The following is a 27,385-nucleotide window of genomic DNA, read 5'->3' on the forward strand; positions in this document are numbered from 1 at the left end:
ATAGCTCTCACTATTTCACTATCGTGAATAGTTCTCTGGAACCTTCAAAGAATGGGTAATACCTTCTTACTTTCTTATGTTAGATGATCCACCTTGTGGTAGCAACCACAAAGACAATAAGTAGATATTACACACTCAAATCTGGCTCTGATGCCAATTGTTGCGGAATATGGCTATCGAACAGAGCAAAATCGCAACTAATAATTTGAGAAAATAAAAAATGAAGATAAAGAAGACACAAATTTTGCATGGAAACCCCTAAATAATATAGGGTAAAAACCACGGACAAAGATAGAAGAATTTCACTATGAGAAAATAGGAATTACAATTTCTCTCGATCTAACAAGGAGAAAACAATAACAATTCTCTCTTGATAAAAAGGAGAAAACAACTCTCAAGAAAACTCTCTAAATTCTCTAATATTGGGAGAAAGCTATAATGATTTGGGGTGATTTTGAAGCAAAATGGGTTAGAGTATTTATAGTTGAATCTTAAGGACTAATCTTATAAATACACTAAAGTATAGGACTAAATTTGATAATTTTCCCTTACCAATTTCAACAAAATCATGCTGCCAAGTTGGAGCAAATCAGCCGCCCCATTAATGCTGCCATCTTGGAGAAAATCAGCCGCCCCATTAATGTTGTCATTTTATTTTTGACTTTCAACACGCATCAACATTATGGATTATCAATCAACGTCGTATATTATCACATCAACGTTGTATCAATAAACGACGATTTTCGTCGATCAAAGATCACATTGATTAGTTTTCTAGATTCAAAAACTTACTTAAATATTAAATGTTAAATTATTTTTTTCAAAAAGTTTGAAAGTATTAGAAATCATGAAGCCATATAATATAAAGAAATAAGAATTTATATGAATATATGTACCATGAACATTATCATATAGAAAACGAAACACAACTACTAAAAGCTTGCACGTCTTTAAAATTAAGATGGCGATGCCGTTGATGGAAATTAGTAATAATGCAGACAAACAATGAAAGAGATAAGAAAATATAGTCGTCAATAAGGCTCGAGAGTTCCTGAAGCCATGTGATGATTCCATCTGCTGTAATGCAAAATCAGAAATCTATTAACCTGTCAAAAAGAAAATCCAGATTTCTGGAACTTGATAGAATTAATAATCAATTAATTCTCACTATTTCTTTAATCAAGTTGTTAATATCAAATTAAAGTAAAGCACGAAGATAGGGTTGATTATGGACAATGAGAAGATCTGCTGATGCAAGGGTTCTCTCTTTTTCTTCAAAAGTCTGCTTCCTTCCAATGAAAATCTAGCGATCGTGACTATACAATAATCGAATCCCTTTTATAACGTAATCGGTAAGCTTATTAATTTTGGTTGGTGGGTAAGCTAAATAATGACCTGCATGCATGGCCGATGCAATGCTTATTTGCCAATACGTAACCCACTATATATAAATATAATTTATTAATTATGCTCTTAACAATGAATATCTTTGTAATCTTTCCACCAACTCCCCAAGCTGTTGGTAGTCCAATTGTGGTTTTCAATTTCATTTCTGATAGTTCTGGACGTAGAGGAAAATGTATAAAAATATTATATTGAACTGCAAATCATACATAATTAAAATGTTTGGTGGTATAGTACTATACTTGATTGTGGTTTCACATGAAAACACGCAGACCATGAAATTTCGAATTTTTAATCTTATCGAATAATTAAATTGAATATATATAAAGTACTATATGTTTAGTCTATGTAAGCTTTAAAATTTCCAACTTTATTATTTTTACTTTTGGATTTCGTTTTTTAGGTTATTCGATCTTTAAGTCTTTAGTGCATTTTTTTTTTAAATTTATGTAAAAGAACTCTACATTTTCCTATTAGTTTATATTTTTTTGGACTCGACTCAATTCACCGATGTTAAAGTATTTTCTTTCAAATTTAAATGTTAAAGAGAACAAGAAGAAAAAAATAATATATTTTGATTACACATTGAAACACCAAAAAACACTTGTAGATTGGATCAAAATAAAGTTGTAGCTTTGATTTGAGTTATTTTTATTAAATATCTATAATTTTAAAACTAAATAAATTAAATTCTACTAGTTTCATTTTAGATTTTAAATTTATGACTAGATTTTAATTCATTAATATTTATATTTGTTCATATTTATTTTCTAATTTCGTTCTTCCATGCAACGAGAAAAATCATATATCTTCCTTCTCAGTCTAGACAGACGCAAAATCTTATACTAAGGAACAAATTTTTAAAATTTTTAGAAGAAAAAAATTATAAAATTATAGGAGATCGAAAGTAAATTGTTAAATAAAAACATAAAAAAATTATTATATTTAAACGTTTTAAATTTAAACATCAATAATTATAATAGAATGATTGAGTATTATTATTATTAAATGATTAAAAATATTTAAAATAAATTAAAATTTATAATCACCCATTTAATAAAAAAAACTTAAAACATAGAGAGAGAAAATAGGGAAGATATTTTCTTTCGTCCACAAAGACAGAAATTTTCATGTTTCAACTAAAGTAGGTAGAGAGAGAAAATGAGATATGCATCAGTATTTTAAATAGCGGAGCGCAAACGTGATAGCGGCCGCTATTTCGTGGTAGCACCGTCGTCTGATACCGCTATTATCCAAAATACCAGTATGAAGCAGAATCACACTGATAGCGGTCGATTGCGGTCGTAACTTAATGGGTAACAGCCGATCACGGTGATAACGAACCACTATTCCCGTTACACCAAATCAATTACTAAAACTCACACAAATTTTCTAGGTTTTCAGGGGGAAGAGTAAAGCTTGGAAGAAAGAAAAAAAAGAAGGAAAATGACCAGACCCATACCTGTTTTTTGGACAACAAAGAGAGAAAAACATGGGAACATGATGTTTCAATTGATGATTTTCAACAAAGAAAGAGCAGAGGAATCCATACTTGATTTTCAATTGATGATAGCAGCGATCTAGCGACACCCAAACACCCGATGTTCCAATTGATATTTTCAACAAAGAAAGAGCATGGGAACTCATACCTGATTTTGTTGTGTATCTCTGCCTCCCTTCTCTCACGAGAGAGAAGAAGAAGAGGCTTGGGGATTTAAATTTTTTTATTTTATTTATGTTTTAGATTTTAAATATTTTTTTAGTTTTAATATTTTGGGTTTGGACCAAGAGAAATCTCAATAAATTAATAAGATTTGGGTTACTATGTTATGGGTTTTTTTTGTTGGGTTTATTTTAATTTTGTGAGTTTTAAATTTTAATATGTTGTTTTTGGTAAGTGAATAATAATAGATAATTTTATGAGTTAATTTTTTAAGTGATTATTTTATTTTAAGAGATTGAATGTTAAATTTAAATTTTATATACTTAAATTATTTTTATTATTTATTAATTTATGCAATAAACTTACGTTTCTTTAGTGTTAGTAAATGTTTATTATATTTTGTATTATATTATTGATAATAGAAGTAATGGATTGTTTTATATTTATAAATTCTAATTTTAATTGTATGTATCTTGTATAATATTTTTTAAGAAATTTATAAATAAATATAAGAATAATTAATGATGGTAAAAATTATGATCATATATTAATACAAGTTTTTAGTTCATAAGTGTTAGAAAACACTCTAAATATCATTAAAATTGATTTTTTATAATTATAATTATAATTTATTATATTTTGTAATAAGTTGTGCAAATTAAAAAATAAATTCACGTTCATGATACCCGCAGTGACCACAATAACATCCGTTATATCTACGACCGTGATAAACATAACGCAACTAAAAACACAATCATGACCGCAATTTGAATCCCTCGTACATCATAAAAATATTGAAGCTTTAAATGCGAGTTGGTTGATTTTCCTCTCATGGGCACTAAGCATACCCAACCTACCTCTCTCTTTTTTCCCTATTTTTTTCACTATATATAAGCTTCTTCTTAAACCCCGTGATTAGTTGATCACCAGAAAGCCTTTTTCATTTCGTTTCTCGTTTGATTTCAAAAATTTAAAGGGAAAAAGGAATGGATGTTACGCATACCCATCTCGTTTTTCAGTGTCTTCATCGTCTTTGTTTGGAGATTTCATTGAAAAGATCAAATTTTCTTGCAATTTCGCTGTTTCTGTCATCATTGGGAAGTTTTTCTCTGCGATCTTAACCTTCTTCTTTGCATTAGGTTGGTTCCTTTTCTCTCTTGTCCTATGTTATGCTTCATTGTTTCCTCAAAAGCTTCTTTCCTTTTTCTTTTTGGACTTTTCGTTGATGATATAATTTAGAACTATTTTCATTGGAACCTCATTTGGTTCTTGTTCTATTCATTGCTTGCTATAAATTGAATTCAGCTTCTATTGAATTTTTACTATCGTTCTTTTATAGTAATTATTATCATTTCCTCATTGTTATTATATGCACAAAAGATGAATCGAATTTAGATTCTGTTCCATTTTTGGTGGATTGCAATGGATGGAAAAATGATTTTGCGTGCCGACAATTCGACAAAGCACTCCGGAAGTAATTTGTCTTACATTTATGACCAAAATACACCTTGAGTTAAAGACTTCTTGTTTGGATTCTTAGAATTCTTTAAGCCTTTTTACACTAGAATTTTGCTAATGAAATTCATCTGCAGTGGGCACCTTGCTAGGGGCCATGACGGGGGCTTTGATAGGACAAGAAATAGAGAGTGGGTTCGTTCGGGGCGCTGCAGTTGGGGCCATCTCCGGGGCAGTTTTCTCGATCGAAGTCTTCGAGTCGTCTCTGGTTCTTTGGCAGTCTGATGAATCCAGGATCGGTTGCTTGCTTTACTTGGTGAGCATTCCTGTTTATTGCCCTGGTTTTATATGTTTAGTCAGCGACTACGTTAGAGAGCGAATTTATAAAATTTTAATAGAATGGAAACAAATTATCAATAGAAAATATAATAAAATTTAAAATTTTCAGGGCGACCTTCGCCGCCAGTCCCGTTGGTTGATCCATGTGTTTAGTTGCTACTTTCTAAGAAGGGATATGGAAAAATGGTTCAGGAACTTGAGTACTCGTTAACGTATTGGCAAGTATCATAATTCGATGCCTGTGGCATGTCTTGAACCTAGTTTGAATAGTAACAATTAGCCTTCTATGAGACCTGTGCATACCCAGACTTTGGACTTGTTTAACCTCGGCTCGGCGAGTCCTGGAAGCATTTGCATAAATTTACTTCGGTTGTAGTAATTCTTCTATGTAATCTAAATCAATTTTGTTTTACTGCAAATTTCCAGATTGATGTCATTGCAATCCTTATAAGTGGGAGGCTTGTCCGAGAACGAATTGGTCCCGCGATGCTGAGCGCGGTCCAAAGCCAGGTAAGAAGAATTGAACTGCAAATTGATATCACTTTCATCAAACAGCAATTCGCTAATGATTTTCAGTTTCTGCTACCAGATGGGAGCTGCTGAAACAACTTTTGAGGATTTCCAGAACATATTCAACATCGGTGGTACCAAAGGATTGGATGGAGATTTGGTTGAAAAGATCCCAAAGATCAAAATCAAAAACAATAACAATGCCGACGGGGAGAAAGTTTCATGTTCCGTTAGCCTTCAGGTATAAACATACGGTACCCGTTTTTCGTAAAACTAGTTGCATAAGAAGCTTACCAGATTGAACCTTTATGCAGGACTTTCAGCTCGGAGAAATGGTCCGGAGCTTGCCACAGTGCCATCACATGTTCCACTTGTCTTGCATAGATAAGTGGCTTATTAGTCATGGTTCTTGTCCATTGTGCAGAAGAGACCTGTAATCTCGCTATTTTTTTGTAAATTATACAATTAGAATAGTTCCTCATAGTTTATGTCATACCGATGCTACTCGACGGGGCATGCTTCTTAGTCGAATCAGCCCTTTGTACAAGTTTTTTGATTCACAATTCAGGAACTTCAATCTTGAATAGATTTACAGTGCCTGCATATATGATCTGCTTGTTCTTTGATAGTGTTGCTTTATTGGTTAATCGGCCGCCGACGGCGTGCGGATATCAATCATGCAAAGGTTAGATGAGATACTAAAGTATGACGAGATCTAATTCTGGGTCTCATTTATGAAATTGCGGGGTGTTGCAATAAATATATGTATGGAAGCTGTTGCCTGAACATCAGATTAGTAAAAACAGTGTATTGAATTATATGGCCACTAGACATGGTCGGGTTTTCTTCTTCTTCTTAGATCTAACTTCATTGATTTCGGAATTTTATTTTAAATTTAAATTTTAATATGTTAATTATTGGGGAAAAAATTTGGACATCAATCTTATCTGTCAGAGCATGTATTGAATTAGTTCAGTTTATATAACTGTGTTTTTTTTACTTATTATCGACATATAACTTTTGCCGTGTGCGTTGCGTTAGAAGTTTTGTTTTCCAAGTTGGATCAGGTGAGACATTAATTTTCTTTTAGCGTAAACTATAAAAATAATCATTTTTGTTTGCGTTTTATAAATTATTTTATCGAATTTAAAAAACATATAATTTGGTCAATTTTGTTTTGTTTTAATTAAGATGTGGTCACTCAATGTTAACGGTTATTAAACCTTTAACGGTTTGATGATGAGACGCAGTAAATATATAAAATTAAAATTAGATCATTTCTATGAAGATAATACGCGGATTGAATTTTGGTGATTTTCCTTAAAAAAACATAAATTTTAGTTACTTACGTTATCGTTTTATTAAGTTTTGATTACTTAAGATATTGTTTTATTAAATTTTGGTCACTTAGACGTTGAATGTTGTTAGTTTAATGACGTGACCCGTTATTAAAATGAATTCATATTTATTTTAACCCCTAAATTTTAGATAAAATATTGATTATGAGCCTTTTTGTACATTCAAATTAGTTTATGGACAACATTTCAGTTTACCCATTTTTTAAATATTTTTTCTCCCCAACCCCAATATTACTCATCTTATCCCGGCTTCTTCTCTTAGCCTTCTTATTTCTAAGTATTAGTTGTAATTATATGAAGTCAAATTAGGTGGGTTCTCAGTTGTAAGAAAATGTATAAAAAAGAAATAATGAAGATTGTGGAAAATGTAAAGAATTTGTCATTAAAACTTTGAAAAGATTCACCACCATGACAACGTCGCTTTCTCGAGCTGAGAAAACTAGAACTTCTTCAATGTTGACGTTATTGACGACACAATACTAGGTTTCCATTTCTGACACGTTGTTGACCAACGAAATCCTCGTGAAAGATCGTCGAGAACGTTTCGTCGCATCCGAACGTGATCGACCTCCACGACATTTACGAAATCAAAGTGACGTTCACTTAGAATTTGAGCTCTGCTCTGATGGTGAGTGTTTTTATTTGGTCGTTTTGGAAATGAGGTACTCTGACGCTGACACGGTGGTGGTGGTGCGACAAATCACGCAGTCCACAAGGATTAACGATGATTCATAGGGATTTAGAATCGAAATATTGCTTGTTATTGAGAGAAAAAAAATAAAGATTTGAGATTGAAGATCATTGAGTTTACCTAGTCAATTACAATTAGGAGGTTCATAGAAAAATTATCCATCGATTATCATCATCACCATCAACATCTTCATCATAAAATCACCATTATTGTCTATCACCACTAAAACCCTAATTTTGACTAAGTTATTCATATCTTATTACATTCGTTGTCTTTGTTTTATTCATTATCTTTATTGTCTTCATCTTACTTTTTTATCCAATTTTTCATCAAACCTAAGCTCCCTTAAACCTTAATTGCGTCTGACACCATCCATTCTCATCCTCTCATTATTTAATCGAGTTTAGAACTTTCTAGGTTTGATTATTCGACAAGAGAAACATTCATTCTTTTGTTTCCGCATCTCTATCAATTGATATCAGATTTGGGACGATTCTTGGAGAGAATCACTTGGTTTTTCTTCATCTTGCAAGCATACACCGCCAAGATACCCAAAGAAGCTAGTTCGTGAAGATTCATCGTTTTTATGTTCTTTTTATATATATATTTTAATTTAGTTTCAATTCGTTCTTGTTAGTTTTCTATTTTCCATCAAAAATAAAGGAAAAATCATTTATTGATAATTTATTGAGTCTCCAAAAATTTTAAATTCTGGACATGTTATAAAGGTAATGGCGCACGCTTTCGACGCTCTCAAGGCTCACGTTAGCAGGTCTGATGGAGCCTGAGTTTCTCGTCGAATCGTCGGAGTTCTTAATGTCATTCATTCATTCTCTTCTATATGTTCTCTTATTTGTTCAATATTTCATCTTTCATCATGGATTGGAGGAAGCTATTCAAATGCCAAGAAGATCAAAAGTTAACCTATTTTCCTCCCAAATCGTCTGATGATTCCCCGACTGTCCGCTCGCCACCAGAGGTCTTCGAGGCAGGTATTGCTAACTGGAAATCATCTCTAATAGGTCAGTTCCTTGGGGTCGCGCCAAATTTCTCTGTTTTGCAAAGGATCGTTGCTAATATGTGGAACAACCATTCGAAAGGCACAAGTCCAGGTCAGTCTCGCTAGTAACAATCTTTATGTGTTTTCCTTCAATTCTGATGCTGATAGAGACTGGGTCCTTGAAAACGGGCCATGGCACATCCTCAACAAGCCTCTAATTTTAAGAAAATGGGAACCTAATATGCAACGATTAGATTTTGACTTAGCCCGATTGCCTATTTGGATTCATCTTTTTAATGTTCCTATTGAATTATATACTCAAGCTGGTCTCAGCTACATCTCTAGTGCTCTAGGAACTCCAATTTCTATGGATTATATAACTTCTTCTAAAACCAGACTTCACTTTGCTAAAGTTTGTGTTGAGATTGGAGCCAAGGAGAAAATTCCTAAAACTATTAAAGTGGAACTAGCTAACGGACAAAGTACTCTCATCTATGTTGAAGTTCTCTAGATTCCGAGCAGTTGTAGTAAATGTGTCTCTTTTGGACACTCTGATAAGAATTTCCCTTATAAACAATCAACAGATTCTCCAATAATGAAAATGTGGAGGAAAAAGGTTGTCTCTAGTACTAACTCAGAAGCTAACACTTCGGTTAGTCATGAAGAATTCCAGAACTTAAAACATGAACTTCCTCCCTTAAAGGAACAACCTGTCCCTAAGGACACTCACTCTGGAGAGGCTTTAGTTACTCAAATTTTCCTAACAGAGCATTCCCCAAAAGATGATTCTTCAATTCCTCCTTTCATTTCTGCTAGTGAAGGAAATCAGTCCTCAACAATACTCCACAGTGGAAAATCTGACAAAGATAACAATCTTTCTTTGCCTCTCTCTCATTCTCATAAGGATCCAGAGCCTACCTCTATCCCTAAAAGATGTAGAGGTAGGCCAATTAAGTTCAAATCTAAAATAGCTCTTAAGGGATCAGCTAACAGATTTGAAATCCTTAGTGCTGTTGATGAAGACTCACCAATTGTTGAGGTTCAAGTTAAGAAAACAAGACCAGCAGCTTCTGGAGTAGCTAATCTTCTTAAGGAACTTAAAGCAAAAAATAAGGAACAACTTGTTAAAGTAAAAACCCCTTTCAACAAAGAAAAAGGGGAAACCTCAAAACCTTTTTCCCAATGATTATTTGTTTTTTGAACATCAGAGGATTAAACAATCCTCTTAAGCAAATAAAAGTTCTCCAAAGAGCCCAGCTTTATAAAGTTGATATTATTTGCTTAATGAAGACTCGTATAAAGTCTGATGATTCTGTCAACATCTTACACTCCAAGTTTGGGAGCTGGAATGCTTTAACCAATTATGATTTTGCCTATAATGGAAGAATTTGGCTGCTCTGGAAAAAAGGAATTGATATCAGCTTCTGTAATTCTTCTGACCAAAGTATCTCTGTCAAGTGCCACTTCAATAGTACCCCTTTCTTACTCACTGCCATATATGGCATAATCTTAGAAGTCTTAATTCTCAGTTTCATTATCTCCCTTGGATTCTCGGAGGAGATTTTAACACTTACCTCCACTACCACGAAAGCTCTAACTCTGACCTATTAGGTCATTATCTCTCCACTGATATGAATGACTTCACTGAAGTGGTCCAAGACCTCCTCCTTCACGACCATCCATTTTTTGGCCCTACCTTTACATAGAGTAACAAACAAAAAGAAGCCTTCATTGCAAGGAAACTTGATAGAGTTCTCATAAACTCTCATTGGGTCAATTCCTTCAATAAGTCTTATGTTGAATTTTTTGCCCCTAGCCCTTTAGATCATTGTATGGCTCTAACATGGTTGAACAAAGAAGCCCATACCAACAGACCCAAACCTTTTAAGTTCTTCAATTTTTGTCCAACCATCCTTCTTTTCTTGATGAAGTGAGTCAATCATGGCAGCAATCTATTCATGGTAACCCTATGCAAGCTCTTTTTCTCGAACTTAAAAGACTTAAGCCTTGTTTACAAGCCTTGAACAAGAACTTCTACAATAATCTATCTGATAGAGTCAAACTCAAGAAAGCAGAGCTAGAGCAAGTCCAAATCTCTACTCTTAAAGGTACCAGTCCTCTTGAGAATGAACTATCTGTTCAAAATGAACTTGTTGCACTAGAGGAAGCTAAAAATATGTTTTTAAGGCAAAAATCTAAAGCCAAGTGGCTTAAAGAGGGAGACAAGTGTACTAAATACTTTCATTATGTTATTGTAACTAAAAATAAAAATGACACCATTAGGGTCCTTATTAATGCTCAAGGTAAAATGATGGAATCTTTCGAAGATATGTCTTCTGAAGTCTTAAATTACTTCAAGCAACAACTAGGTTCTATTGATCCTAATTTACAGCAAATTGATCCTTATTTCTTGAAAAATCTCCTTCAATTCGACATGCTTACTGACATTTCTTCAGACTTAATTAGAAAGGTCACCAATGATGAGATTAAAGATGCCATTTTCAGCCAAGGAAATGACAAATCTCCTGGCCCAGATGGCTTTACTCCTCTATTTTTCAAAAAAGCTTGGCCTGTGGTAGGAGAAGATGTTACCAAAGCAATCAGATTTTTCTTTTAAGAAGCTTTCATCCTACCTGCTTTTAATTCCATGATTATAGCCTTAATCCCTAAGCTTAATAATCCTAGCACTGTCAATGATTATAGACCTATCTCATATTGCTATGTGGTGTACAAAATCATCTCCAGAATCCTTGTTAAAAGGCTGACCACACTGCTGCCTGCTATTATTACTCCTAACCAGTCTGGTTTTATTCGTGGAAGATCTATTATCGACAACACTCTCCTAGCTCAGGAACTTGTAAAAGGTTATGGAAGGAAGTAAATCTGTCCAAGATTAGCTCTTAAAATCGATCTTCAAAAGGCTTTTGACTCTCTCCATTGGGATTTCATCTCTGTTACTCTCAAGGCCATTGGTCTTCCAAGTATCTTCTTAAATTGGATTGAGGTGTGTTTCAAAGAAGCCAAATATTCTATATCCTTTAATGATAGCTTAGTTGGTTATTTTAAAGGTCAAAGATGGATCAGACAAGGTGACCTTTTATCCCCTATCTTATTTGTGCTTGCTATGAACATACTCTCCAAAATCCTTAATCTTGCAGCTTCTAAAGGGATCTTTGGGTATCACCCTAAATGCAAAAAAAATGGGCTAACCCATCTCTCTTTTGCTGATGACCTCCTTATTTTCTGCAAAGGAAATCTTGAATCTATTGCTGGAATCATTTATGTTTTAAACCAATTCTATTATCTGTCTGGAATCTAGCTTAATGTTAGCAAGACAGAACTCTTTACTGCTAGTATTTCAGCTAGAAATCTTGAAATTTTCCAAAGCATTTCAGGCTTTAAGCATGGTCAGCTTACTGTCAGGTATTTAGGGGTTCCATTAGTCACCAAAAAGCTGTCTGAACTTGACTGCAAGCCTCTTCTGGATAAAATCAAATTAAAGTTGTACCATTGGTCAAGTAAGCTTCTAAGTTACACTGGTAGACTTGAGTTAATCAAAACAGTTCTTTTCAGCGTGGCCAATTACTGGTGTAGACAATTCATGCTCCCCCAATCTATTATTAACCATATTGATCAACTTTGCTCTTGTTTCCTTTGGAAAGGAACCGATCAGGCAGCTTCTGGGGCACGAGTCAGCTGGTCAAGTATTTGCTGCCCTAAATCAGAAGGTGGATTAGGTCTAAAGAACTTAAAATCCTGGAACATTGCTTTCTTGATTCAGCTAATTCAGAATATTCTGGCGGGAGAATGATCCCTTTGGGTAGCTTGGTTGAACTGTTATGTTTTCAAGAATAATACCCACTGTGACATGGTTGCAAGTAATGCTCACAGCTGGAGCATCAAAAAGCTTCTGAAATTGAAACATAGTGCTCTTCCCATTCTAAATTCAGGAACGAATTACACTAAAGATATTTGGGAAGCAGTCCGTGATAGAAAGAGTAAGGTATCTTGGCATAAAATCATTTGGTTCCCTATGCATATTCCTAAGTTTAGTATGATTGCTTGGATGGCCATCCTAGACAGACTTCCAACTAGGGATAAACTGTCAAGGATGGGCATAGTCATTGATGCTAAATGTGTTATTTGCAATGAAGCTACTGAATCTAGGAACATCTTTTTGCTGACTGCATCTTTGCCAAATCTCTGTGGAATTCTATCTTAAACTTGGCACATTTGTATAAACCTCATTTATCTTGGGAATAAATGATAGAATGGGTTTGTGTTGAATGGAGGGGTAAATATTTAATCTCCATCTTATTGAAAATTGCATGGACTTCCTACATCTATTCGATTTGGGAGGAGAGGAATAGAAGAATCTTCAAGCAAAGAGCTAGAGAAGTTGCACATCTACTGTCAACCATCAATGATATTGCCCGGATTCAGCTTAGTGGAAAAAAACCAATAGAAATGATTATATTAATTATAACATATGTTGTAATTGGGGTATAGACTAACCAATATTTTGTTGTAAATAGTGTTTATACTCTCTTTTGGGACGATTTGTTGTACTCTTCTTCTGGATAATAAATTCTTACTTATCCAAAAAAAATTAAATTCTTATATTTTTTATTGATAATTTATTTCATTTTCTAAAACTTTACATACTTTTCTCTTAATATAAGATCATATAAATTTTATATATTTATTTTTTAATATAAAATCATGCGTCCATCTATGATATGATAATAAGATTCATTTATTACTCCACACCCATAAGATTTGTAGGTTTTTGGCTATAAAATACCATTTATTTCATTGATATGACATAAAAAAAACCACTCTACATAACGCAGTGGAAATCCTATGTGGGTGCTCAAAAAAAGAGAAGAAGAAAAAGGAGGAAGAATTAGGGGTTGATTTGTACATGCAATCCACAGTTAGTAGACTTCCACATTCCATTGCTCAGATTTCTTCAACTGCCTTTTATATTCAGTCCAATCAATACCTGAAATCATTTCCAATACAGCATTAGATCATAGTTATATATATAATCCATGAAGTTTCATTAGCTATTGATGTGATAGGAAAAACTGGGTTCTGGTTTCTTTTACCATCTGCAGCAGCAAGTGCGACCATTATGTCATCAATCCCCTGCTCCATGCCTTTCAACCCACACATGTAAACAAAGGTGTTATCTTTCTTGAGTAACTCCCATAGCTCTTTTGCATATTCAGCCATCCGGGTCTGAATGTACATTTTTTCTCCTTTTTCATTTGTTTGTTCTCTGCTCACAGCAAAGTCCAGCCTGAAGTTGTCTGGATTTTTCTCCTTCATTTTCTCAAATTCCTGTTAAACAACAGCATTTGGACATGTCATCCAACTTAAAATATGCAAAACCATCAGGGTTTTTTTCTAGCTTCAATGCTTACCTCCTTGTACAACAATGAGCTACTTGTAGGAACACCGAGGAAGAGCCATGCCAAACCGTTGAACTACATGTTTTCAAGTCACTCGTTAGTATACCAAACATGCTATTGAGTTAATGTCACAGGTTATAACAGGCATTAATATGAAGATAGCGCGATTGTTTCCTTTTTACCTTGTAGTCGTCATGCTTTTCGAAGAACATTTTCCACAAAAACCCTCGGAAGGGAGCGATTCCAGTTCCGGTGGCAAGCTGCAATGAAGCAACTGAGTGTAAAATTGCTGTTTTGGAGCAGCAGTTGATCAATATAATGGATTATGCATTCTGCAATGAATGAATGATAATCAGATTTAGTAGTGTTTTAACAGCTTGGTAATATACAAACCATGATGATTGTAGCATTCGGATCTTTCGGCATAAGCATTTCCTTTCCAACAGGTCCTGTGATTTTAACTTCTGCCCCAGGTTTCAAGTCACCTGAAGATGAACATTAAAACGTATAGCATCAGTAGTTCAGTACTGTAAATCAATTACAAAATCCTCCGTAACTGTAATGGGTGTTAAAATCTTTTGAACTTCGAAATCTACTGGATATCATCTCTTAAGAATGACTGCGTTAACTAATTGAACTAAGCTCCAGGTTCATCATTTGACATGAGCTGTTGAAAACAATAGTAACATATCATGATGAAACATGAAAGGTATTGCATTCTTACACAAGAAATTTGAGCAGACTCCTTTAACAATTTCTCCTTGGTCGTTGGTGTATACCAGACGTTTCACACATAGGGATACCTGCAATAGTACAATGAGATCATAAACAACACAACGAAAAAGCAAACAAAAACCAGAAGAGCTGCACTTGATTTGCATCTTCATCTGAAAAGAAAATTAAGATTTAAAGGCAAACACACAGTTTTAGAGTCCCCAAAATCACCAAGAGCACTGCTAGCAATAGAGTATAATCTCAGCTTGTGAGGCTTCCCGTTCTTGTCGACGCCATCCGGAATCACCCCAATGGATTGCCCTTCTCTGTAAGGAAGCTCTCCTGATCCAATCAAACCAGCCAATCAGCGAAGAAGAAAAGAGTTATTTTTTAACTAAACACAAAGGGAAACCTTTCATCACCAAAACTTAACATGAAAGTTGGTAAATGAGCATAGTACTTATGTATATGATTTCATAGCTATCCAAGTCTCCATTAGCATTGGATCCCTTTATCTACTACATGGAACAAAAGAAAACATCATCCAACGTTCTCTCTTCTTCTTCTTCTTTTCACATAGACATACATGAAAATATGTTCAAGGATTTAATTTTAGCAGTATAGCATACCCTCGGTGCTGAAGACCATATGCCAAGTCTCTCCAGGGGCATCATCACCAGTGATCTTAGTGTTTAAGAGGCATCTGCCAATGTAAGGCTCCTTTGGCTTGAACTTGTTAACTACAATACCTTCATCAGCCTTCTTGGATTCCTTCACAACTTTTGCAGGAGCTTCAGTCGTAACCTGGGCTCGAACCGAAACCAATCTCCCTCCACTTGGCACATCTCTGTAGTTAAACGAAACCTAAAGGAAAAAGAAAAGGTCACCAACTACATGTGTGAAGTTTTACAATAGAAACACGAGAAGTTATTATTACCTTCTTGAACGTAATTTTTTCAGGAGAAACGATAGATGTTCGAGTCGTAAGAGAAGTGGGCTTGGTAGATGGAAAGGAGACTGCAGCAGTTACAGCAGCCATGGCTATTGATGACGAGGAAAGAATGAAGTAGAGGAGGAAATGTTATTCGATGGGTACAAGTTGTTGGTGAAGTAGTTAGATGAGATGAGGAAATCTAAAAGGATGTGGTTGGTTTTTTTTCTCAATTCGATTGGGTTTGGATGATGAATTGAGTGGAGGAGATTTGAAGGCTAATGCAGTGGCCTCTATGAGGATAAGTCTATGTGTACAATGTACGTCTCTCTCTCTCTGTCACACACACACACACACACACACATATATATATATATATATATATACTCCACATGCATCGATACAAAATTTTATGTTAGGATTGATGAACATATAATATTTTAAAAAGATAAATTTATAAAATTTTAAAAGATGAGAACAAATTATTAATAAAAAAAATATCAATATATTATTTAAAATATATAAAAATTTAAAATTTTAGTGAAAGACCCTCCTTTGTCCATGACACACATATTTAATCTCTATGAAAATGGAAGATGAAATAGGGGATCCAAATATGACTTTGGGTTAACTTATATGAGTCCACATAAGAAATCTATGGACAAATCTTCAGCCCACTTTAGAAGTTTTCATTCAGCACTCCACTAATACCTTTATTTACTCATTTTGTTGTCTTCACCAATTATCAACTGCTGCTTAATTTCATGTAGGAAAAGCAACATGAAACAAAATTCAAGCTTGATAGGTGGAAAATCTGATTGAATTTTAGCCAATAAAAAAGGTGGGGATTCTTAATGGGATAAATATGTTTTGGAACTGAGAAATTTTGACCAATAGCTTATCAGGCTTATTGGAACAGTCCATGCTAGGATGCTTTAATGTGTGCTCTATATATTCATTCTTCCATTTTCCTTGGGTTGAACCAAAGAATGAAAAGAGGCCAATAATACAGTAGAGCCACTCTTATTTGACTGCGGAAAGCATTTTGAATAATACAGTAGAAAAGGACGTGATCACAAATTTGACCTACTTTTATTTGCTCATAAACCACTTGCTCCTAAGAGGTATAAATGCAGTCAGATTTGCAGTGGGGGTTAGGGAAAATGCATGGCAGAACAGAACAAGACTGACCTTCCTTGTGGGTGACAACCTAGGCAGGCCGTTTCTAGTTTGCTGATGGAATCGGCTGAGCTGACATAAACCATGAAAAGTAGTACTAGTAAGTTAAGGCAACTGGCTTGCAAGAGTCCAAACCCCTCGTTTATGAGGCCGGATCATTCTTTTTTTGTTGCTAGAAATATACAACGAATAAATTTAATTTATAAATCAACATACAGTTGTGATTCATTCGAAAGAAACATAAAGAAAATGAGGAAAACATGATATTCCTCTAACAGAACTAACTACATTCTGGCCTTACAACAGCCACGGAAGAATACTGCTAACTGTTTGTACACCACATTAGAATGATGAATTTCGAAAGAAAAATGATGGGATGTTGTTCCGAAGCAAGGAGCCATGATGGGAAAAACGATTGAGTCAATGAAATGCCCTTGAACCTCTAGACTGATAGAGCTCCAATCTACTTTTGGCTTCTGGTAGAATTTTGTCCACTGTTTCATCTTGGGTCATGTTGGATTGCTTGGATGCCCATTCCAGCACCGTTAGCACTTCAGCTTGGGCGAGTTCTTCGCTATCCGGTACATGGAGCGCAATGTAGCATAGGAGAACTAATGCTGAGTGTTGAACAATTTGTTCCCCGAAATACACGAGCTGAATCAAATGCTTTGCACCTCCTGCACTTATGATTGACTTGGAGTGATCGAGGTGTAGGTAGTTGTTGGTGCAGGCGAATTTGGTAAGAGCAATGGCAGCTTCATTGGAAACTTCGGCTTCGCTTTCGTCAAGAAGTTTAACCAATGGGGAAATCATCCTTGTTTCTGTTGCTCGAAACGTCCTTGCCAGATTACCGATAGCCTTGATACAAGGAATTAGCAGTTCCGAATCGGCCTCCTCGATTATCTTGAACAGCTGATCTACAACGAGCGTACAAGCATGAGAGTTCGGCCTAAAAGCAGACCTTCTCAAATCTGTATCCTGCTCTGCTACAGCGGTAATCTCCATCAGTACCATAGCCGAATTAAACTGAACTTCATCGCTTCCTTTTTCTAACAAAACGGCAAAACATAACAGCGCTCTAGACTCGGTGATACTCCAACATATGGTTGAATTTCCCCTGGCTAGATGCCATAAAGCTCTAGCTGCCATGGCCTTCATATTAGCCTTGGTAGCAGTGTCTTCTGCTTCCCTTCCCTTCAAATTAGCCCCGGACATCGAACCATTCTGGTGCTGTTGTTGATGATAAATTTGATGGAATTGCTTGGCATTACCCTATCTGTTACTCCTAACATGATTATTACTCGGCTTTTGTGGCGCTTTCACCATTCTGTTCATTGCCATGGTATTGGTAACCACATTATGCATCTGATTTGGCATTTGCTTCCCCATCGGATGTGGAATCGGTTTCAGATGATCGTCATCGACAATATTATTCATGTTTGAATTATTACTGCTCGCCATAACCACCGTGTGGATTGACGTCACCTTGTTACTAGCAATTGCATATTTGCTGTGTTCTTGAATGGTTTCAAACGCCAAATGACTGACGAGTAACCGGATTATGTTATGCTGAGCAAACAAATCTTGGGGTTTTGGGTGATTAGCCGCCAGTTCCGACACCGCCCACGCCTTCACGGCTTGAACTTTCATCGGACCTTCTTTGAGGATTTTCACAAACAATGTGCAAACACCAGCGTGGATCAAGTGCTCCACGATTTCCGGGTCCCGACCCAGAAGGCCAATTGCTCTGGCGGCATTTTCTTGACCTTCCATGTTCCCTTCTTTGACTAATTTCGATAACGGACCAACGCCTCCTTCTTCGATAATCAGTTTCCCGTACCGGTCATTGTCTATGGCTAAAGATACAAGCGAAGCCGCTGCGTCGGACCGGTCTTCGAGTGAACCGGTGTAAAGAGTCGCGATTTGTTCCCAAATTAAACACAAAATCGGCTCGTTTGCAGCGATCGGAGGAAGGCCTAAGTACTCATCGTCGCGATAGTCGGCGGAGGTCGAAACACGGAGAAGCCAAGAAACATCGCCGACCGAGCTCTCAAGCAGAGAATACATTTTACGGAACGCGGCGGCAGGGATGATTGTGAACACGCGCTTCATGAAGCCGTTGGCACGGCATTTGAAGACCAAAGATAGAGCTTTATCGAGGACCTGTTCGGTATCATCGATTATGCGGCGCGTAGGGCGTTCGTAAAGGTCGGAACTCGCACGGGCCGCTTGTCGGAGCAAGCCAGCAAGTTTCTCCGTCTTCTACTTAAGCTCCAAACACTCTTGCTTGAACGAACTTGCCTCATCCGCCGCTTTCGTTACTTGGTCTGCTAACTGAATGGGCCTTGCCAATATTTGCTTCACCATATCCGCCATCACAACAGCCCAACAAAAACAAAAACAAACGCAAACTTGATGGGATCAAAATATAAATAAACTAAATTGAAGAGAAAAGGGTTGATCTTCGTTTGGTTTTTTCCCACGGGAAATTTCTTGCAAACGGCTTGACGAGCGGCGGACACGGAAAGAAGATTTAGCAGAGTTAACTGCTGCTTTTAGATGCTATCATGCTACGGGGGAATTCGGCCTTTTGGCTGTAAAGGGTCAACCGCCGTTCATGGCAGACGAGTTTTACAAGGTCAAACGCGCTTTCATCTTCTTGTCTATGTGACATTTTTCTAGGTGGAAATAGCCTTCACGATTCTTGCTGTTGCTGTTGTAATATCAAAATATAAAATTAGATCGATTTCTTTTCTTAATTGAAGAGATGGGACAGTGTTGAATTCACAAATAGAAATGTCGCTCTCATTCTTATTTAAACTTTTAGGGTTTGAATTTCAGTTTTTTTTTTTTTATTATTGAAAACCCATTTCGAACTTTACTTACGGAATGATTCTATATTTTTATGGAAATTGCATCCAAAGATTCCCCTACTTTAAACCTTAATATTTTTTTAATTAATCTGAAATAAATAAATAAATATCTATTTAAAAAAAATCTTAATTTTTTATTATTAAACATTTACTCCCTAACATCTATAGTATTTAAACCTAAATTCTTAATTAATAAGATCAATTCATTTATTATCGAGATAACCTAATTTGTACTTAATATTTATTTATAAAAATATGTCATATGCATTAACCAAAACTAGCATTCATTGCTATTAATAGTAACAATACAAAAAAAATCATGCTCGAAAAATAAAAACAAAGAAAAAAAATAAAACATAATTAACTGAAACATGTATTACGCTATTAATAGGTTATAGGTATCGTATTCTTCGAGAAGCTGCTTATGTTTTAAACTTCAATTTTTAAGTGGGGAAAGGAAACCAATTGACACTACCTATGAGATTTATGATTGGGCCCACAGGTTGAAATATATCCATTATCATAAATTTTAAAATTATTTATCCTAATTTAAAAATTAATTCAAATTTAAATTCCACAATAAAGAAATAAGTAAAAATAATATTTACATTCTCTTAAGTCATAACTATATTTAATTATGCGCAGAACTCAAATAAATTATTAGATGGATCTGATTAATTGTGGTCTCATCCAATAATATTTTTTTCATCTCATATTTTAAGGTGAATTTTTATATATTTCTTACGTGTAAATAAAGAATAAGTAGTTATTTAAAATTTATTTTTAAAATTAATAGATGTAATTCATTCAAATCATGAATGATATGGTGAACCAGTATCATGAAATAATTTTCCTTTAACTAGCGTGAATATTTTTAACCAATCAAAGTACATGGGTAAAAAAGAAATTAATTTGACATTGAACGAGTTTCTTTTCTAATGTATTTTTGTACATCGTAAGTGTATTTTAGTAAGTTATGTTACTTTTTTTTAAGAAAATAGACTTAGTTAAAAATTTCTCCTACTTAATATCAAAGTGTTGGTCTTATGAGAGGAAAAGAGTGCTCAAGTTAGATTAAATTAAATAAATATTACATCGTTCAAAGCTTCTGAAGAGACAATCTCGGGACAAACCGTGTTGTTTTCCATTTAACTAAACAATTAGCAACAGCAAGCACATTAGTAAAATACTGAACTAAAGAAATATGAAAATCGGGAAAGATTTAAAACGATCTTTGGTTTGCTGGAGATACACCGTCGGTGTAAATATATCCTCCTCGTCGCGAAGGAACTTATTAACCATGACAGTATAATCAAATTCCAAATGAATATTAATCAAACCTTGTTCTATATGGCGAAATTCATTACAACAATGAACGCGTGAACCTCGACTAAAATAGGATCGGACACCACACTTGTAGTTTAGGTAAGTCCACCCAAAACCCGACCCTTATGGTCCAAGCAACAACACCCACCACAACAATGTCGTTAATTTTTACACAACCATTTAATTATTTTATTTCTCGTTAAAGATGAATTTGATTTTGTTTAAAAAATATTTATTACGGTATATCTTAATATTAGTATTGTATATTAATTACATGTACTAAATTCGTCCTGGATTAAGATAATAATTTTATGATGTGTTTTGTTCTGTATAAAATAGATAAAAAGTACACACAACAAATAAGTAAAAATAAAATTAGAAGCGAGGCTCTGGAAATTTATTCTTCCTCTACTGCCAGATACTTCAGCATATATAAACAACAAGCTTGAATGTGGGAAACATGACATGACAAAAAGTAAAAAAGAAAAGGACGAAACGGGCACCACCACGATAAAGTTTAGCAATTACCAACACGATGCTAACAGAAACAACGAAGATTATGCAAGGATTTGGTCGAGGGGCTTGGCTTCGAGCTTGGAGTTGGACTTCTCAATCTCCTGCAACTGTTGCTGCTCCTTGGCCAGCTTCTTCAGCCTGGCAAGCTCGAGATCTTTGCTCATCTTCCTCCTGTACATCTCGGCAAAGGTGATGGGCTCCTCCAGAATCGGTTTCTCTCCCTCTCTGATCTTCAATGGATACACAGTCGCGTCGGGTGCTGGGTTTTGGAACGTTGCTATTGACAACCTACTGAAGTCCGAGTTCACCACTGCTTGGTGGTCAGCGTTCTTGAACCTCCCATTGCTCAGATACTGCACAAGACATCAATAAGACATGGATAAGATGGACAAAATGGAGTTGATCAGTTTGAACTTACATGGCCGTGATCTCCTAGGTTGACCACAAAGGCGCCTTCAACAGGTTGAACGGTGATCCAAGTCTTGCCATTGTCCCTGGTGGCCTGAAGTCCACCGACTTGGTCCTGAAGCAACAGGGTGATGGTCCCCGGGTCGGTGTGGCGCTTGAGTCCGAGAGTGAGGTCTGGTTGTGGGCATTTCGGGTAGAAATTAACCACCACTTTCTGATCCATATCCACACACGCCTTGGTCAAAGCCTCCTTCTCTAAACCCATGGCCTCCGACAGCACCTCAAGAAGCTTGCATGCTAAACCCATCAGCTTCTCGCTGTACTCCTTTGTCACCTCAATCCAACCCTCTGGCTTATCAGGCCACCTTGAATAGTCCCTGTTCTTCAATGGGTATGAAAAGTAGGTCACAATCTCCCGCCAATCTTGCACTACTTCTCCCTGCAAGTACATACATATCAATCATTTTACGCAATGGGTATGATTATGAAAACTTGTTATATTAAAAGGCAATTTACCTGAAGGTGGCTGGAGACGATGAAACCCCCTTTCTTACCACCAGACATGTCAAACCGAAGCTTGTCTTCGGCAGGCAAAGCGAAGAACTCTTTAGCAAGACGCGTCATATCGGAAACGAGTTTAGCATCGACACCATGATCGACAATCTGGAATACACCCCAATCCTCACAAGCCTCGACGATTTTCTTGCATATCTCAGCCCTCTTTCCGTCGACATCATCGATGCCGGCAAGGGAGATCACGGGGATTGCGTCGCTGAATTGGTTGTAAGCGACCTTAGGACGCTCATCTTCGTCGCGAATGAAGCTTGCCTGTAAGGTTTTCTCTTCCACAAGAGCCGTGAGAGTTGAAGGGGCCATTGATGTTTGATGAGATTTGAGTAACGTGTCCCCTTTGCTTAAAAAGAGAGCGTTAAACGAGTGTTTTTAAGTTTTGTTTTAGAACGGTCGTATACGTTTGGGAAACAATATGGAGGGTTTATATAAAAATGGAAGAAGGTGAAAACTCGGCTCCTCAATCCTCGTTGAGCAGCTCTAACTACCTCTCTCGCCTCGTGACTCGTGGGTGACCGCACTGTCAGCTACCGATCTTTCCTCTTCTCGCTTCTACCATTGGGGGATTGTGTTACGTTTTTGGTTCTGTATCATGTTAAATTTAGACCAAATTTGTTTGCCTTTTATTTCTTTTTAAGAATTTAGATTTAAATTATTCATTTTTAGTTACATTTTCAAGTAAAATTATGTTGTATTGTTTATTCAAGTCATCTTGAATTCAACTTATTTTGGTTATTGCTTTCGATATTCAAATTAAAATTAACTAGATTTTATTGTAAATACTTTATGATCAAAACCATTAAAATTGGTGGATCTAAAAGTAAATGGATGATTCTTGGGGCATATCGATTGATCCTAACACCTCAAAAATCATTGATTGCCACCACCTCAAAAATATCATAATTAATCTATTGATCCTAGTATAGTTCTTCTCTACCAATCTTAAGGTTTAAAGCCACTTTAGTTTATAACTATTCTCACAAGACATCATCTGAAAGGTTTAGATTGTTTCATTGCTTGATTTTCTCTTGGAGCCCTTGCACAATGATTTTCTCTTTTCTGATTCGTTTGTACCAGCAATCGAGGTCAGTGAGAACCTGCCTGAGACGATATGGAATTTCCCCCGTTGAATTCTCCCATAGAGTCTTTACTTTTAATTCACAATTGCCCTCTAGAAGCCAAGCAGATTCAAACCCAAGTTATAACTTTTTCGGGTCATAGTTCAAGTCACTACCCGTATTCAGAAGCAATTGTCCTTGTATATATCTATAAGGAGCAACGTCTACTTAAGATTACTAAATCTATGTCTGCCCCACCTTTAGTGCGTGCCTACGAAGTGGTGACTTTTGACTGACTTTCATGGTACGTATAAGGCATAGTCTTGCCAAAATCATATTAAAATACGAAGTTTTGCTCAAACTGGAGGTTGCTGACTCTTATTTAAATTAATCTTATTAAAATCATGTGTATATAATCAAAGAAGGGTTAGGTTGGTTTGGTCTGCACATTGTTGCAAGTCTCTCTGTCACATGCCTTCACCTAACGTACCTTATTATTTATGATATAGATGTGCCTAACAGTCTTTTTTTTTCATACTTCATTAATTCAGGTAATATATTTATTATTTAATTTAATTTATTTGCATTCAATTGTTCTGGGAGGAGAAGAAGGCAATTTTCTTTACTGTATGGGATTAAGAAGCTAATCAATGCACTAAAAACTACATAAACAAAGTATTGATTTAAATAAATTTAAAATTTGATTATTACTTAAAAATAATACAGTTGAAATTTACTTTCATTGTCTTATTGTCTCTTATTATCTGATGTTTAAATTTAATTATTAAAATAAAATATATATCGTTTTCCATTATAAATTTGACAAATATAATATTAAATGGTTAATTTCTTGTATAATTACAAAAATATTTTAATTATATATTTAATTATAATATAATTATAAATTTCATTATAATCCAAAATATTTTATCTTTTTAATATAACTAACAACTTTTATAAAAAAAATAATCACATCCCATTAAAATTATAACATAAAGAAACACCCAACCTGCCAACCACTATATATTTTTGTTACCTTCGCTCCATTTCAACTCCCCTGGCCCAAGCCCAGTATAGAAATATATAGCTATTTATAATATTAAACAAATAAAAATAATAATGAGATTATTCAATTATGGGATAAATAATTTAATTTTATAATAAAAAATCGATTCATATGATCAGAAATTAATTTTTGAAGATTAATTTGTTAAACATAAACCTTTGGATTGGTCTAAAGTACGAATTTTAGTTGGATTAAAACACGATTCAATTTGAGACTCGATTAAAATCAAAAAGTGTTAATTGAAAATTCAGGGACTAAATTGAAATAATATAAATATTAAAGTTTGTATACCCATTTTTCCTTTAATCTTAAAGCACATAAATCATCACTTAGGGTTTATAATTTAGGGTTTTAAGTCAATGGTAGGACATAGAATAATACAATTGAGCAACTTCAATAACTAAATTGATGCAAAAATAAGATATGGACAAAAGTGATAAATTGAATCTATTACAGAACAAATGTGGCCATTAAGCCTAATAATAATAATAGTAATAGTAGTGAGAAATAAGCGGGGAAAACACCATTTCTATTAATTTCTCCCTAAATATCGGATTGAAGAGGGGAATTAGAGAGAGACATTTCCTTCCAGTTTTCTTTAGTATCCTTTATGAACCCTTAAAAATCTAGAGAGAGAGTGTTAGAAATTATCTCAAATAAGTTAGTGGAATATAATTTTATGGTCAAATTATTGAAGTTTCAATCTTAAGCTATCAAGGAGTGCTTTTGATTTCAAAATTTAAGTTGAGTAACAACTTATTCAACCTCTAAATGTTAATTACATGCATAGTTAAAATATAATTATTGATATTGTTATAGTAATGTGTTTACACATATTTTGAAACTTGAATATGGTGAAAACCTCTAAGAACTGGAGAATAACCTGAGTTAGATCATTAAATTGAGTTTGGTTTCGAAATGACAACTATTTTCAAATTTACATCAATTTGACCACTGAGTTATTTAAATGATTTCAATATAGCCATCTGTCCTTAACATTTAACAAAATTGTTTACGTGGCGGTTAACAAAATTAGTATAATTAGGGAACGAGTCCTTGTAAAGTTATGTATTCGCGGTGCCTACTTTGTTTTCTTCCATTTTGGTCACTACTTGTATATGATTTGTTTCCTTAGATTTTCATTTAATGCAATTTGATCCTGGTTATGTTTTTAATTTGTCTAATGCCTTAATTTGAGCATTAACTTTAAAAATCTTTTATTCTAGCCATGTATTAAATTTATAGATTAAATCCCTATATTTTAAAATTAATTAATTTGAGCACCAAGATTATGTGTCACAGTTTGATTAGATGATTTTTTATTTTTTATTTAAATTTAATTAATTTAATTTAATAAATTATGTAACTTTACATAATAAATTATGTGTCACAAGTAGTGACCAAAATGAAAGAAAATAAAATAGAGTGTCATCGCCACGAATACGTAAATTTACATAGTCGTGCAAATTTATGTTAAATTTTAACGGCATGTGACATTTAGTGATCATATTCATGCAAATTTGAAAATGATGGTAATTTTAGACCAAAGCCATAGTTGGGTGGTCATTTAAGTAGTTTACCCTAAATTGTATTTAATTGAGGTGAGTGTAATTAACATCAAATCATATGTGATTATATTATTCGGTTTTGATATACGTAAGTAATGTGAAATTGATTGCACTCAAATTACACCAACAAAGAGAGAAAGAACGTCTCAAGAACCAATTCACTGATTAAAGCCCAGCTGGCTTGGACCACATTGAGTTGTAACTACTAAGATGTTATTTAAAAATAAATATGGGAACTGATTCCAGTCTGCTGTTTCATCTTCCATTGAAAAAACTAGTCAAATTAGTGACATTAAAAATCGATTATCGATCTCGATAACATGAGAACTGGGACATCCCCCAATACTTCCAAATTGACAATTCACATGGTGTTTTTTTTTTCATAAGATGCTAATCATGATACAGCCCGACGCCATAGCTGGATAGCTTCTTAATAAAGTGTTTTAAAAGCAAGTTGCAGACAATGTCCCTTTTCTCCGCAATATAAATATACCCTTTTTTCTCAAGCTACATCCATGTCTCACTTAACATCGCTCTTTGCAAATCTTAGTCAAATCAAATGTCTCTTTCCAGAAACAGTGTTTCCAGAAACATGACTGTTGCTTCACTGTTTCTTTTCTATCTTTTGCTGCTCCATTTCGCTCAAGCCGAAGAACCGGTAAACATTTAAGAGTTAGCTAGCTATATCTGTTGTTGAAACTATATATATATATATGATCTGTTATGTTGTGCAGATGAGCTTTGATGGAGCTCCAAGCCCTTCACCAATGGCACAACCAATTGGTATAAATAAACTACTAAATGGAACTTGAATTTGGCATTATAATTTGGAATTGGCATTGTTTATTCAGATTGCGGAGTAGCATGTGAAGGAAGATGCAGATTGTCGAAGAGGAAGAATCTGTGCAAAAGGTCGTGTGGGAGTTGCTGTGCGAGGTGCCTCTGTGTTCCCCCGGGGACTGCTGGCAACCATCAAGCCTGCCCTTGCTATGCCAACTTAAGAACACACAACAATGTTCCCAAGTGTCCATGAATATGTTCCACTTGTACAAGTTTCATGTTGCTATCCCCCCACCAAAATAATGCACTATTTTATTAGCTCATCAACGAAGAATACATTTTTCCAGCGTTTTCTTTACTGGGAATTTATTTATTTGTTGTTGTTATTATTATTTCTTTTTTCGAAGAGTTGTCTTATAATAAATATGTTATATTTATGAATAATATGTTATATTTTTTTTTACTGCATTTAAAGAAAATATAACACGAATCTATGAGTTTGAAGGTAAAATATTGGGAATGTTATGGGCTCTGTCGAATTATCATGAGACTATAACTT

The 27,385-nt window shown here is 34.8% G+C and overlaps 3 protein-coding genes and 1 pseudogene across 4 annotated transcripts; 1 reads left to right on the plus strand and 3 right to left on the minus strand.

The window, feature by feature from the left end:
* Window positions 1-3,095: 3,095 nt before the first annotated feature.
* On the minus strand, window positions 3,096-15,676 carry LOC120152177 (ferredoxin--NADP reductase, leaf isozyme, chloroplastic). Of its 2 annotated transcripts, XM_039164447.1 has the most exons (10): window positions 15,489-15,590; window positions 15,181-15,415; window positions 14,760-14,893; window positions 14,562-14,640; window positions 14,231-14,322; window positions 14,020-14,097; window positions 13,850-13,912; window positions 13,532-13,766; window positions 13,257-13,425; window positions 3,096-3,109 (listed from the first exon to the last, which is right to left on the minus strand). In XM_039164447.1, the coding sequence occupies exons 1-9, from the start codon at window positions 15,588-15,590 to the stop codon at window positions 13,358-13,360; spliced, it is 1,086 nt and encodes a 361-aa protein (XP_039020378.1). In that variant the 3' UTR covers window positions 3,096-3,109; window positions 13,257-13,357. The 2 variants fall into 2 exon arrangements, with proteins under 2 accessions (XP_039020378.1, XP_039020379.1); XM_039164448.1 differs by lacking the exon at window positions 3,096-3,109 and having other exon boundaries at window positions 13,358-13,425; window positions 15,489-15,676.
* Window positions 3,923-7,991, plus strand: LOC120152362 (NEP1-interacting protein 1-like). The gene is made up of 6 exons (XM_039164595.1): window positions 3,923-4,206; window positions 4,660-4,838; window positions 5,288-5,371; window positions 5,451-5,612; window positions 7,213-7,357; window positions 7,903-7,991. The coding sequence occupies exons 2-6, from the start codon at window positions 4,680-4,682 to the stop codon at window positions 7,989-7,991; spliced, it is 639 nt and encodes a 212-aa protein (XP_039020526.1). The 5' UTR covers window positions 3,923-4,206; window positions 4,660-4,679.
* A 1,294-nt stretch (window positions 15,677-16,970) lies between the features above and the next one.
* Window positions 16,971-19,180, minus strand: LOC120152187 (annotated as a pseudogene).
* A 2,050-nt stretch (window positions 19,181-21,230) lies between these two features.
* Window positions 21,231-22,751, minus strand: LOC120152174 (naringenin,2-oxoglutarate 3-dioxygenase). Its single transcript, XM_039164443.1, has 3 exons — window positions 22,301-22,751; window positions 21,795-22,223; window positions 21,231-21,729 (listed from the first exon to the last, which is right to left on the minus strand). Exons 1-3 carry the CDS (start codon window positions 22,658-22,660, stop codon window positions 21,418-21,420), a joined length of 1,101 nt encoding a protein of 366 aa, XP_039020374.1. The 5' UTR covers window positions 22,661-22,751; the 3' UTR covers window positions 21,231-21,417.
* Window positions 22,752-27,385: the final 4,634 nt, after the last annotated feature.

This window comes from Hibiscus syriacus, unplaced genomic scaffold (assembly GCF_006381635.1).
Source record: "Hibiscus syriacus cultivar Baekdansim isolate YM2019G1 unplaced genomic scaffold, ASM638163v2 tig00111088_pilon, whole genome shotgun sequence".
Lineage (NCBI taxonomy): Eukaryota > Viridiplantae > Streptophyta > Magnoliopsida > Malvales > Malvaceae > Hibiscus > Hibiscus syriacus.

Coding starts and splice junctions, on each gene's coding strand:
- LOC120152362 (XM_039164595.1), top strand. CDS start 4,680: ATGACGGGGGCTTTGATAGGACAAGAAATAGAGAGTGGGTTCGTTCGG. Junction 5,372..5,450: donor TGAGCGCGGTCCAAAGCCAG/GTAAGAAGAATT, acceptor TTCTGCTACCAG/ATGGGAGCTGCTGAAACAAC. Junction 7,358..7,902: donor ATTTGAGCTCTGCTCTGATG/GTGAGTGTTTTT, acceptor AATTGATATCAG/ATTTGGGACGATTCTTGGAG.
- LOC120152174 (XM_039164443.1), bottom strand. CDS start 22,660: ATGGCCCCTTCAACTCTCACGGCTCTTGTGGAAGAGAAAACCTTACAG. Junction 22,224..22,300: donor TCGTCTCCAGCCACCTTCAG/GTAAATTGCCTT, acceptor ATGTACTTGCAG/GGAGAAGTAGTGCAAGATTG. Junction 21,730..21,794: donor ACCTAGGAGATCACGGCCAT/GTAAGTTCAAAC, acceptor TGTCTTGTGCAG/TATCTGAGCAATGGGAGGTT.
- LOC120152177 (XM_039164447.1), bottom strand. CDS start 15,590: ATGGCTGCTGTAACTGCTGCAGTCTCCTTTCCATCTACCAAGCCCACT. Junction 13,767..13,849: donor GCTCATTGTTGTACAAGGAG/GTAAGCATTGAA, acceptor GTTGTTTAACAG/GAATTTGAGAAAATGAAGGA. Junction 13,426..13,531: donor CGCACTTGCTGCTGCAGATG/GTAAAAGAAACC, acceptor AAATGATTTCAG/GTATTGATTGGACTGAATAT.